The sequence below is a fragment of the Heliangelus exortis genome, unplaced genomic scaffold (genome assembly GCF_036169615.1).
Source record: "Heliangelus exortis unplaced genomic scaffold, bHelExo1.hap1 Scaffold_107, whole genome shotgun sequence".
NCBI classification, from domain to species: Eukaryota; Metazoa; Chordata; class Aves; order Apodiformes; family Trochilidae; genus Heliangelus; species Heliangelus exortis.
The window spans coordinates 25,148-37,953 of record NW_027285927.1 but is presented as its reverse complement, the minus strand read 5'-3'; the positions used below and the strand labels follow the sequence as shown (position 1 = coordinate 37,953).

The window sequence follows — 12,806 nt, the reverse complement described above, 5'->3', positions numbered from 1 at the left end:
GGTTCTGCCCTGGTTCTGTCCTGGTTCTGTCCTGGTTCTGTCCCGGTTCTGCCCTGGTTCTGCCCCGGCTCTGCCCTAGTTCTGCCCCAGTTCTCTCCCAATTTTGCCCCAGTTCTGCCCCAGTTCTGCCCTGGTTCTGCCCCAGTTCTGTCCTGGTTCTGCCCCAGTTCTCTCCCAGTTCTGTCCTGGTTCTACCCCAGTTCTGTCCCGGTTCTGTCCCGGTTCTGCCCCAGTTCTGCCCCAGTTCTGTCCCGGTTCTGTCCTGGTTCTGCCCCGGTTCTGTCCTGGTTCTGCCCCAGTTCTCTCCCAGTTCTGTCCTGGTTCTACCCCAGTTCTGTCCTGGTTCTGCCCCTGTTCTGCTCCAGTTCTCTCCCAGTTCTGTCCTGGTTCTCTCCCGGTTCTGCCCCGGTTCTGCCCTGGTTCTGCCCCGGTTCTGCCCTGGTTCTGTCCTGGTTCTGCCCCGGTTCTGCTCCAGTTCTCTCCCAGTTCTGTCCTGGTTCTACCCCAGTTCTGCCCCGGTTCTGCCCTGGTTCTCTCCCGGTTCTGCCCCGGTTCTGCCCTGGTTCTCTCCCAGTTCTGCCCCTGTTCTGCTCCAGTTCTCTCCCAGTTCTGTCCTGGTTCTACCCCAGTTCTGCCCCAGTTCTGTCCTGGTTCTACCCCAGTTCTGCCCCAGTTCTGCTCTGGTTCTACCCCAGTTCTGCCCCGGTTCTGCCCCGGTTCTGCCCGTGCCCACCCTCTCCTCTCTGCAGGGCTGATGTGAGCATGGCCAAGGCCGCAGTCAGCGTCCCGCTGGGGGACGTGGTGGTTGTGCCCAGCGAGGGGAGCGAAGGGGAGAACCCCGAGGACACCAAAACCCAAGTGATCCTCCAGCTCCAGCCGGTCCAACCGGGGTGAGTGGGACGGAACCAGAACCTCCGGAGAGGTCTGGGGTTGGGGGGGAGTTTGGTCCCGTTTGGGTTTCGGGGTGTGGGGTCCGGGCGTCTGCCCGGATCTGTTGGGATTTCGTGCTGCAGGTGGGGGAGGGGAAAATAAAAAGGGGAAAAAATGTAAAAAACCCTTTTTTGTGTTGTGGGACTGAAACTGCCCCGTGGGGACCTGGCGGTGGTGCTGCCACAACCCCGAGGTGGCCCTGGGCAAGCAGTGAGGTGGCCACCCTGCTGCTCCTGCTCTTTGCCCTCTCCAGGGTGGTTTGGGTTGGGTTTGGTTTGGGTTGGTTTGGGTTTGGTTTGGTTTGGTTTGGGTTGGTTGGGTTTGGTTTGGGTTTGGGTTGGGTTTGGTTTGGGTTTGGGTTTGGGTTTGGGTTGGGTTTGGGTTTGGTTTGGGTTTCGTTTGGTTTGGGTTTGGGTTGGGTTTGGTTTGGTTTGGTTTGGTTTGGGTTTGGGTTTGGGTTTGGTTTGGGTTTGGGTTTGGGTTGGGTTTGGGTTTGGTTTGGTTTGGGTTTGGGTTTGGGTTGGGTTTGGGTTTAGTTTGGTTTGGGTTTGGGTTGGGTTTGGTTTGGTTTGGGTTTGGTTGGGTTTGGGTTTGGTTTGGTTTGGTTTGGTTTGGGTTTGGTTGGGGTTGGGGTTGGGTTTGGGTTTGGTTTGGTTTGGTTTGGGTTTGGGTTTGGTTTGGTTTGGTTTGGTTTGGGTTTGGGTTTGGGTTTGGGTTTGGGTTTGGTTTGGTTTGGGTTTGGGTTTGGTTTGGGTTTGGTTTGGTTTTGGTTTTGGTTTGGGTTTGGGTTTGGTTTGGTTTGGTTTGGTTTGGTTTGGTTTGGTTTGGTTTGGTTTGGTTTGGGTTTGGTTGGGGTTGGGGTTGGGTTTGGGTTTGGTTTGGTTTGGGTTGGGTTGGGTTTGGGTTTGGGTTTGGGTTTGGGTTTGGGTTTGGGTTTGGGTTGGGTTGGGTTGGGTTGGGTTGGGTTGGGTTTGGTTTGGTTTGGGTTTGGGTTGGGTTTGGTTTGGTTTGGTTTGGTTTGGTTTGGTTTGGTTTGGTTTGGTTTGGTTTGGTTTGGTTTGGGTTTGGTTGGGGTTGGGGTTGGGTTTGGGTTTGGTTTGGTTTGGGTTGGGTTGGGTTTGGGTTTGGGTTTGGGTTTGGGTTTGGGTTTGGGTTGGGTTGGGTTGGGTTGGGTTGGGTTGGGTTTGGTTTGGTTTGGGTTTGGGTTGGGTTTGGTTTGGTTTGGTTTGGTTTGGTTTGGTTTGGTTTGGGTTGGTTTGGTTTGGCTTGGTTTGGTGTTTCCCCCCCCCCTGCAGCTGCTCTCCATGGGGATCTGTGCCTCCCTGTCCAGCCCCACACCAACATTCCCCTAAAATCCTCCTCCTGTAGCCTTGGGGCCATTTTGTGCCACCCCTGGCAGGGCAGTGACTGTCCCTGGGCTCTGGGTTCCTCAGGGCCAGAGCAGGACCTGGCAGGGCCTTTCCCTGTCTGCTCCCACCCGGGGCTGGGAGGGAAATCCCGGGCCCACCAAGCTGCTTTGGGAATCACAGAGCAGAAGGGATGGGGAAGCAGGGCTGGGAAACACCTCTGTGTTTGTCCTGGGTGCCAAAAAAAAAAACAAAACAATAAAAAAAAAAAAACCAAACCCAAACCAAACTGCCCGTGACTCCAACTTCCCAAACAAAATCCACCTCCCCGGAGGAGAGAGAGGCAGGAGGGAAAGCAAAGGAGTTGGGAAGCTTGTGCTGTGGGTTTCCCCCTGCTTTCTGAGGTTGGTTTATGGGAGGACACTTTCACCACAGGATTTATCAAGAGGGGCCTGAGGCCAGCACCGCCGTGGTGGCCGTGGAAACCCACACCATCCACAAGCTGGAAGAAGGGATTGGTGAGTTCCTGCTGGGAATTCCCTCCTCTGCAGGGCTGCTGGGCTCCTCTTCCCCGGGCTTCCTTCTGGCTCTGCCCCTGCAGATGCTGTTTCCCCAGGCATGGATGTGGGTGCAGGGGCTGGGAATAAGAGCCTGCTCTTCCTGCTTGGTCTCAAAAAATCCTGCACCTGAGATCCTGCTTCTCCTGCAAGGAATGGTAAGGGCTCCCAGGGGGTCCAGGGGAGCTGAGGTTCCACCCGAAGCTGGGTGTGCAGGCAGGAGTGATGGTTGTCAGGTTTCCTGAAGCTCTGGTTGCTTGGTTTGGGGTTTGAACACAGGGCCTGGCACTTGGGTGTTCAGGAGAGCTCAGCAGGGTGGCTCTGGGTGCTGTTTGCCATCCCCAGGAGTTTGTGGGGAAGGGAAGGGCTCCTCTTGTTGGGGGCTGCCACTGGAGTTCTGCTCCCACCTGGGGCTTTCTGGCACTGGCAGCAGGAGCTGTGGATTTCTCCTCAGTCAAGATCTGATATTCCTGCTGCTGAGATACCAGAGCTCCAAGAAATCTGAGGGATGAATCCCTGCTTCAACTTTGAAAGCACCAAGATTGTGTCATTGCCCCCCCCCTCTAACACTGCTGAATTTCTGATCTCAGGTCCTCCTGGCAGATGAGCTCCAGTTTGAGTCTGGCTCTATTAAAAAGCAGGTGCCAGGTGCTGGTAGAGCTGGTAACTGGAGATGACCAGGAGAGGACTGATCCTGACCTGGGATCAGCCTTTTTTTTGGTTGCCTGAGGGCAGCTCTCACCCCCTGCCAGTTTTCAGCTCCTGCCTTGTGGGATTTGAGCCTCTCAGGTGGGGAATTTTCATTTTGTCCCTTTCCTCCCTCAGACCCCAGCACCATCGAAACAAATGAGGACATTGAGATTGCCTATCCCATCACCTGTGGGGAGAGCAAAGCCATCCTGCTCTGGAAGAAGTTTGTCTGTCCAGGAATTAATGTCAAGTGTGTGAAGGTGAGGGAGTTTTCCCAGCAGATTTCTTCTCTGCTCTCAGGGTCAGATTCTTCACCCCCAGAGATCCCTCCTCCTTTTTTTTCTGTTTTGTCTCAGCTTTATCCTGGAGTGACTTAAAGGTTGGACTGGATGATTTTGAAGGCCTCTTCCAACCAAAGATATTCTGTGATTCTGTGACTTTGTCTTCACAAGTTGACAGTGTTAGAATTATTTCTAGCAGGGGTAGGAGCAGGGAAGCTGGGGGTTAGGGAGTGAAATCCTGGCACCCACCTCATGTCTCAGTGAGAGCTGCTTAAAGCAGAGTCATGTTTGGCCCTTGATGAGGGGCTTGGAGCTGAAGGCAAAGCAGAAGATGCCTCCTGAGATCTGCCACAGCTTTTCTCCCTTGTTTCCTTCCCTTGGTGTCCTCTCCTCTCACTTCCTTGCTGAGCAGGTTGCTTTGAGAAGAGAAATCTTGCTGTTATCTTTTTCCACTTGAGAGTGTGCTGATCCAGCCCCCTGATCCTGCCCCTCAGGGAGCACTCTGAGTCCCTGGAGCAGGACAGAGGAGATGCCTGAGGGAATTCCTGTCTCAGCTGGGTGTTTCTGGGCTGTTGGATGGAACAGAAATCTCCCCCAGCCATCTCCATCTTCACAGAGGAGCTAATTTGCTTCATGCTTCCTACAAAAAGCCCTTTGGGGTGGCTCTTGGCTGGAGCTCTGTGGTTCAGGTGCTCCTGGGTCATCCCTGCAAACATCTGGAGTTTGAGGCCTTGAGGCCTGGAGTTTGAGGCCAGTTGAGCTGGGAGGGGTCTGAGAAGCAGCCCCTCTTTCTGGGTTGGAGGGGGGGATTTAGGGGTGCTGGGTGTCCCACTGCAATCTTTGGAAGGGATGTCACCCTCTTTCTGAGCCTTTCTCTTATCTCCTGGGCAGTTCAACGACCAACTCATCAGCCCAAAGCATTTTGTTCACCTGGCTGGGAAGTCAACCCTGAAGGACTGGAAGAGAGCCATCCGCCTGGGAGGGATCATGCTGAGGTATGGGATCACTGCCTCCAGCTTCACAAAGCCCCTCAGCAGGCTTTTGGGCTGCTCTGCAGGCCCTGGGAGACCTCTCAGGAGCTCATGTCACCCAGCCAGCAGCTTGCAGAGGTCCCCTGAGGGATTGAGGGATGAGGATTCCTCACCCTGGGCTGGTGCTGGGTGGGGGTGGAGCAGGGCTGGAGCCCTGTGGGAGAAAAGTCCTTTGGGATCATCAACTCCAACCCTTCCCCCAGCACTGCCCAGGCCACCCCTGCTCCATGTCCCTCATCCCCACATCCCCAGGGCTCTGAAACCCCTCCAGGGATGGTGGGGACTCCACCACAGAATCCCTCAGGCTGGGAAAGCCCTTCAAGATCCCCAAGTCCAACCATGACCCCAACACTGCCCAGACCACCCCCACCCCGTGTCCCTCATCCCCACATCCCCAGGGCTCTGAAACCCCTCCAGGGATGATGGGGACTCCAGCCCTGCCCTGGGCAGCCTGGGCCAGGCCCTGACAACCCTTTCCAGGGAGAAATTCTTCCCCAGCTCCAACCTAAACCTCCCCTGGCACCACTTGAGTTGTGCCAAAAGTTCCTCTTGTCCCATCCCTTGTTCCTTGGGAGCAGAGCCCAACTCCCACCTCACTACAACCTCTTTCAGGGAGTTGTAGAGAGTGAGAAGGTCTCTGAAGCTGGAGGCTGCCTTGCACTTGCCATCTGCAAGCCCTGCAGGAGCATTTTCTGTGCAGAGTGGCTCTGGGTCCATCTTGCTCCCGGCCGTAGCATTCCTACGTGGAACACTCCCTTTTGTCTCCAGGCTGAGGTTTGTGCTGAGCCTGGTTCTCTCCCAACTCCCTGCACAGGAAGATGATGGACTCGGGGCAAATTGACTTCTACCAACATGACAAAGTTTGCACCAACACCTGTCGGAGCACCAAGTTTGATCTCCTGATCAGCAGTGCCAGAGCACCAGTGCCGGGCCAGCAGAGCGTGGTGCAGACCCCCAGCTCAGCTGATGGTAGGAAACCAGTGAGCAGAGAGCTGCAGGACTTGCAGAGCAGGAAGGGATCTCTCTGCTGAGGTTTAGGGAGAAGATTCCCAGCCCTGTGGTGTCAGGTTGTGTTTCTCTAAGGCTCTGGGGGGGGGTTGAGGTGGCAGAGTTGTCCTGGAATGGGAGAAGTCTTAAGGTTGGACGAGATCATCAGGTCCAACCACCAGCCCAGCCCCAGCTGCCCACTGAACCACGTCCTGAACTGCCACAGCCACGTGGGGTTTTTTGAGCACCTCCAAGGGAAGGTGTCCACCAGGCTAAAGAGAATCTCCTGGAAAGCACTGTGCCCACGTGGTGACACCTCCCAGGGGCTGCACCTTGGTTTAATCCCAAATTCGATCCGGAGACTGAGGATGGAGTCAGATCCGTTGCCTTTCTCTAAACCACCTTGTTTCCTGCCCTTGTTTCCTGAGAGATCTGGGCATCTCCAGGGTGCTGAGCTCCTGGTGATGATGCAGGGGTGCTGGAGAGCACGTGATTTTCCCTCCAGAAGCCCCAAAGCCCTTCAGAATCCCAGTCCCAAGGAGAAGCAGTGACATTTGCTCTTAGCTCATTTGCTTGAAAGAAGCCAGGCACAACCAACCTGAGCCCAGGAGTGAAAAGGAGCCTGGGAGGGGTGAAAGGGGTAGGGGGGGAGGTGGGAAAGCAAAGCAGGGACTCAGGGCTGGCACTCAGGGTGCTGCAGAGACCTGAGGCTGCCTCTCTGGCAGGGAGCATCACCCAGATTGCTCTGTCAGAGGAGAGCATGGAGGAGGGGATCGAGTGGAACTCAGCTCTGACAGCTGCTGTCACCATGGCCACTGAGGAAGGCATGAAAAAGGACACAGAGGAGATCTCAGGTAAGCTCAGGCTGTGCCTTGGGGTATTTTGGTTATTTCTTTTTTTTTTTTTTTTTCTCCTGTTACATTCTAGAGGCTGCAATCCTGACAAGCAGGAGTGTTGAGGCAGTGAGAGAGCTGCCCCCAGCCCCTTGGCTGCAGCAGAGGGGGATTCCAGCCCTGTGCCTGGTGGATGAGCCCCCAGATCAGTTGCTACTGGTTCCAGTCAGGAGTTTTTTTTATTCTTTTTGTTCATTCTAAGGATGTAAATGCCTGGAGCCAGACAGAAAGCACCAGGGAGCAGTGCCTGGTGTTAGTGCCCAGCTCTCCTGGCTGGGTCCCTCCAGCTGCAGGGCTTTGCCTTCCCTCCTGGGATCAGTGTGGAAGCTGAGGCAGAATTCCCTCAAAGATTTTAAGCTCTGCATCTTGGGAAACATTGCCCTGGAAGTTGTGATGCTGCTTGAAACCACAGTGCTGATTGGCTGCCTGGGTCTGGTTTGCTTTTGGGTTCTTTTGGGTTTGGTCCTGTCCACCCCAATGGCCAAGATAGAAGCCACCTCACCGAGTTACTCTTGCCTGAAGGGTTTAAGGGAACCTCGTGGGGCAAAAATGCCAAGAGCTGGTACATGTTGACTTCTTTTTCCCCCTCTCCTTGTGCCAGAGGACACCTTGATGTTCTGGAAGGGAATTGCTGACGTGGGGCTGATGGAAGAGGTTGTGTGCAACATCCAGAAGGAGATAGAAGAAGTCCTAAGAGGTGTCCAGCAGAGGTTGGGGCAGTCTCCCTTCCAGATGACAGGTCAGTTCTGAGCCACAGCCCCTGCCCCTGGGCAAGGAACCTCAAAAGAGCAGCTGCAGACCAGTAAAAGTGCCAAGGCTCCATTCCTCCCAGTTGGAGCTGCTGAGTCAGGGTGCTGAGCTGTGGGGCTGAGTCTGGGTGCAGCCTCAGCCTGCCCAGCAGTGGAAATGCTTTCACTTGCACCACCTCAGGGCACAAGGACACAACTTGCCACCCTCTTCCTTCAGCAAAATGACCCCAGCAGCTTGCTGAAGCCATCAGGAGACTCCTCAGCTCCCAGCTCTCCTGATCCAATCCTCAACCCTGAGCTACTGAAACTTTTTTCTCCACCACAGCACAGGGGCCTCCCCCCTCACTTCTCCTTCTGTCTTCACTCGTGCCAGAAAACCTGGGTCGGGGGCTGAACCAGATGAGGGAACTGATCTGGGTTAAAATAACTCCCCTCCCCTCTTTTAGGGTTATTTCTAGCTTGGATCCCTTCCCTCATTCAGTTCAGCCCATGCCCCCCTGAGCACAGGGTTTGGGAGCTCCTGCTCTTGATGCTTTTGCTGAGAGAACATCCACAGAGCCACAACCTTCATTTTACACTGGGTTTTTATTTCCTTTTTTTTTTTTTTTTTTTAATGTAGCTTCGGGCTGGCTTCTTCACATCTGGTAGGTGGCAGCTGTTGGGAGCTCTGGGGGATTGAAGTCAGTGGATTCTAACACATTTTGCACAGCTTTCAGGGGAGCTGGCATGTCAGTGACACTGTCAGCAGCAGGGGGGATGATTTGTAGGTGGAGAGCTCATTTGGATCTTTCTGATGGCAAATTAGGCTTTGATTTGCTGCAGTTTTGAGCTGCTTGGGTGACACATCTCTGCTTCCTTTTCTTTCTCCTGTGAATGGGGTGAGTTAGGCCCTGGATGTCAGGAGGATGTGGGAGCTGCCCTTGTCAGCCAGCCCTTTGGGGAAGAGCAGAGAGAGAGAGTTGAACAAAAAGCAGCAGAAAATGTTGGGTGTGATCTGAGCACCTCTGGAGTCCCTGTGTCCCACCCTTGGGACCAGGCACACATCCTCAAGCACTTCCCTTGCAGATGCTGCAGTCTTGAACAACGTTGCCCACACCTTTGGCCTGATGGACACTGTCAAGAAGGTTCTGGACAACAGGAAAAACCAAACAGAACAAGGAGAGGAGCAGTTTCTCTACACCCTGGCAGGTACAGTCAGTGCCCAGTACAGTTTCTCACCCTGGTGCTGCTCTTGGGGACTGATGTGACTTTCCTTGGCCACACAAACCACGTCTGGGTTATTCAGTGCACACAACAGAGGCATCTCCACCCCTTTCCACCCTGGGTGTGTGTGGAATTCCCCTTTCCTTTGTCTTTTGGAGCATTCAACAGCCCCAATCTGCTCCCTCTGCTGCAGCCAGGGTGTGAGGGGTGCAGATCCCAGTCTGTCAGCCCTGGGAAATGGGTGCTGGGCTGGCTGCTGGTTTTGGCAGGGAGCTATCAGGTGTCTCCCACAGCTTCCTCTGAGCTGCAGCCAACAACCTGAGCTGGATGTGGCTCCCTCCTCACTGTGTCCTGCAGGACCTGTTCTTATCTGGGGTGTCCCAGTCACCCACTGCCCTGGATAAACCAGGAACCTTGCTTGGAACCTTCCCACAGGGAGAGGCTGAGGGAGCTGTTTCCTTCCCTGCTCCCTGTCCCACTCTGGGTGTTTGGCTCCTGAGAGGGGACCCAGCCAAGCTCAGGAAGCAGTTTGGGGTGCCTGGAGGGTTTTGCCCACTCTCCCTGCTAGGTGGGTCTGGCTTAGGGAGCAGAAATGCCCAACTGCTGCTCAATGGGAGGATTGTGGAAATAGCACAGCACAGAATCACAGAATGGGTTTGGTTGGAAAAGATCTTTAAACCATCAAGTCCAACCCTTCCCCCATCCCTGCCCCACCCCATGTCCCTCATCCCAACATCCCCAGGGCTCTGAAACCCCTCCAGGGATGGTGGGGACTCCACCACAGAGTCCCTCAGGCTGGGAAAGCCCTTCAAGATCCCCAAGTCCAACCATGACCCCAATGCTGACCAAGGCCACCCCCACCCCATGTCCCTCATCCCCACATCCCCAGGGCTCTGAAACCCCTCCAGGGATGATGGGGACTCCAGCCCTGCCCTGGGCAGCCTGGGCCAGGCCCTGACAACCCTTTCCAGGGAGAAATTCTTCCCCAGCTCCAACCTAAACCTCCCCTGGCACCACTTGAGTTGTGCCAAAAGTTCCTCTTGTCCCATCCCTTGTTCCTTGGGAGCAGAGCCCGACCCCCCCTGGATCCAACCTCCTCTCAGGGGGTTGCAGAGAGCCACAAGGTCTCCCCTCAGCCTCCTCTGCTCCAGGATCAGCACCCTCAGCACCCTCAGCTGCTCCTGGGCAGATTTCTGCTCCATTCCCCTCACCAGAGTGGTGCAGAGCACTGGACAGAGCAGGTTCAGGACATGTCCCAGGTGTGTGGGGGTGGCAGGAGAAGTTGTCCCTTTCCTTCACTGCAGTTTGGTGCAGAGTGAAGCTCAGCTCGGGGTGCTGGTGGATCCCAGGAGCTCTGGGATTCCCTGTCCCCCGGCTTCCACCCAACCTTTCTCTCGGCAGAGCTGGAACGGCAGCTGGAAGAGCAGAAGAAACTGGCCAAGGAGCAGAAAGCCAAATCCCAAACCATCCAGAACGTGGTGCTGATGCCTGTCAGCGCTCCCAAACCCCCCAAAAGGCCCCGTTTGCAGCGCCCGGCCTCCGCCACCCTCCTCAGCCCCTCCACCCCCCTCCAGCAGCCCCAGTTCACCGTCCTCTCGCCCATCGCCATCGCTCCCGTGGCTCAGCAGTTCTCCGTGGGCAACATCCCCGTGGCCACCATCGGCCAAGGCTCCGGCCCGGTGACGGTTCACACCTTACCCTCGGGGTCCCAACTCTTCCGTTACGCCACCGTGGTCTCCTCTTCCTCCAAGACCACCCCCTCTGACGCCCTCGCCCTCCACCCCTCCTCCAGCCTGGCTCTCCTCAGCTCCGCGGCCGTGCAGGACGTGGCCAGCGTGGCCACCGTGGTCAACCCCGTGGAGTTGGTGGCCGTGGAACCTGGGCTCGGCTCCACCCTGCGAGGCGTGGAAGGCACCTCAGAGGATGGACAAACCATCATCGAGATCGACCCGGCCCCAGAACCCCAAACGGAGCCCGAGGAGGCGGCGGAGGGGAAAGGTTTGATCCTGGAGAGCGGGCTGAGGACTGAGGAGAAAGCGGGGGCAGAGGGGGAGGATCCTCAGCACCAGGTCCATAACGTGGAGATCGTGGTCTTGGAGGACTAGAAGGGAAGGCAAGCTTCACTTTGGGGGAATTTTCTTCTTATTTGGAGCTTTTTTTTTTTTTTTTTTTTTTTTTTGTTTTTTAATTCAGCATCTTTTCCCATCCGTTCCGTGGATATTTTCATTGCACTGTATATAATATATATATATTTTATTTTTTTGTTTAAAAAAAAAACGAAAAAGACCAAAAAAAAAAAAAATCCCTAAAAAAAAAAAAAAGCTGGATAAACACAGGAGTCCTGGCAAAGGCTCTGTGTCTGTGGAGCACTGAACAAGACCCTCCAGGGATTCTGGATCTCTGCTGGACCACCCGGGGATGCTCAGCAGAGGGGGGAGCATTGGGGTGACCCTGGGGAGGGAGGGGTTGGTTTTGGGGTGGAACAGGTACCTCAGCTGTCCTTTTATTTTCCTCCAGGGAAGGGAATTCTGTCAGCACTTCATTGTCACCTCAACTGGGAGGGGTTTATTGTTATTATTATTACAATTAATATTAATTATTCTTGCTTTGGGGAAGAGGAGGGGAACATTTTCCTGTCTGCATCCTCCTCCTCCACACCACTTGTTTTTTATATCATTTTTTTGCCTTCCTTTGCTCTCTCCCATCCCTTCTCCCTCTCCCCCAAAGCCCTGGGACCTCCTTTTTCCCAATCCCACCTCTTCCCATCCTATTTTTCCCCCAGCCCTTCCCCCTCCTGCCCGGGCTCGGTGCTGCAAACTCCGACATCGCTTCAACTTTAACCAAGAAAAAAAGAAGAAATCTCAACTTGAGATAAAACCACAACCCCCTCCTTGGCTCCTCAGCACCCTGGGGACCTTTTTTGGGGTTTTTTTTTTTTTTTTTGGGATAAGGGTGTCCAAAGCATGGTTGTGCTTTGGGTGTCAGATCCGGATTTACACGGTGGTGCTGGGGCTGCTCCCTCTTTCTTGTCCCTGGGTTGGTGATTTTTTCTTTTTGGATTTTGTTTTTTCTTCTTCCTGGAATCTCTCGGCAGGATCAGAACAGGCCCGGTGCTGCAATCATGGATCTTCTGCTCTTTTTTCCTCTGATTTTATTTTTTTTTTTCCCTGTTTTATTTCCCCCCTTGGGGGCTCTGCCAGGGAAGGTGGAAGGGAGGGAAAAGGTGCAGAGGGTTGGGAGGGGGGGGCTGGAAAAATGAAGCAAAACAAAAAAAAAAAAAAAAAGGAAAAAAGGAAACACCTGAGGGGGGGTGGACAGGGAGGGGGAAGGAAGAAGCCTTTGGCTATTTTTTTGCATTAAAAGGAAAAAAAAATGGAATTAGGCTGGAATGGTTTATTGGAGGGGCAGTGAGGTTGGGATCAGGTTTGGGGGGGGGGTTGTAAAGTCCTCAGCTCTTGTGGGTGTTGGAGGGGGGATCCCTGGATCCTGTGAGAGCTGGATCCAGGGATCTGGGATCAGGGATCTCCATCCATGGTTGTGGGAGCTGGATCCAGGATCAGGGATCCCTCTCCATCCATGGCTTGGGAGGTGGATTCAGGGATTTGGGATCCCCCTCCATGGCTGTGGGAACTGGATCCAGGGATTGGGATCAGGGATCTCCCCCCATGGTTGTGGGAGCTGGATCCAGGATCAGGGATCCCTCTCCATCCACGGCTTGGGAGCTGGATCCAGGGATCTGGGATCAGGGATCTCCATCCATGGTTGTGGGAGCTGGATCCAGGATCAGGGATCCCTCTTCATCCATGGCCTGGGAGCTGGATCCAGGGATTTGGGATCCCCCTCCATGTCTGTGGGAAGTGGATCCAGGGATTGGGATCAGGGATCCCTCTCCATGCCCAGCAGCCTTCACTCTCCCCCCTGCAGGACCCCCTTGGTTGGGGGGGGTCGGGGTCCTTTTCAGGGATCCCCTCCCCAATCCTGGGGGGTCACGGTGTGTGTCCCCCCCCCGCCATCCCCACGGGACCTCTGTCCCTCTCCTGGCGGGGAAGGGGCGGGGGTCTCAGCACCCAAGGGACCCCTTGCCCTGGGGTGGGGATCCCTCCTCGTGCCCCCCCAGGGGTGCCCCGCGGGGGGAGCTG

The 12,806-nt window shown here is 55.1% G+C and overlaps 1 protein-coding gene across 1 annotated transcript; it reads left to right on the top strand.

The window, feature by feature from the left end:
* Positions 1 to 737: 737 nt before the first annotated feature.
* Positions 738 to 11,853, top strand: GMEB1 (glucocorticoid modulatory element binding protein 1). The gene is made up of 9 exons (XM_071732508.1): positions 738 to 890; positions 2,712 to 2,794; positions 3,659 to 3,783; positions 4,696 to 4,799; positions 5,650 to 5,804; positions 6,548 to 6,676; positions 7,317 to 7,454; positions 8,530 to 8,652; positions 10,069 to 11,853. Exons 1-9 carry the CDS (start codon positions 763 to 765, stop codon positions 10,770 to 10,772), a joined length of 1,689 nt encoding a protein of 562 aa, XP_071588609.1. The 5' UTR covers positions 738 to 762; the 3' UTR covers positions 10,773 to 11,853.
* Positions 11,854 to 12,806: the final 953 nt, after the last annotated feature.

Coding starts and splice junctions, on each gene's coding strand:
- GMEB1 (XM_071732508.1), top strand. CDS start 763: ATGGCCAAGGCCGCAGTCAGCGTCCCGCTGGGGGACGTGGTGGTTGTG. Junction 2,795..3,658: donor CAAGCTGGAAGAAGGGATTG/GTGAGTTCCTGC, acceptor TTCCTCCCTCAG/ACCCCAGCACCATCGAAACA. Junction 6,677..7,316: donor GGACACAGAGGAGATCTCAG/GTAAGCTCAGGC, acceptor TCCTTGTGCCAG/AGGACACCTTGATGTTCTGG.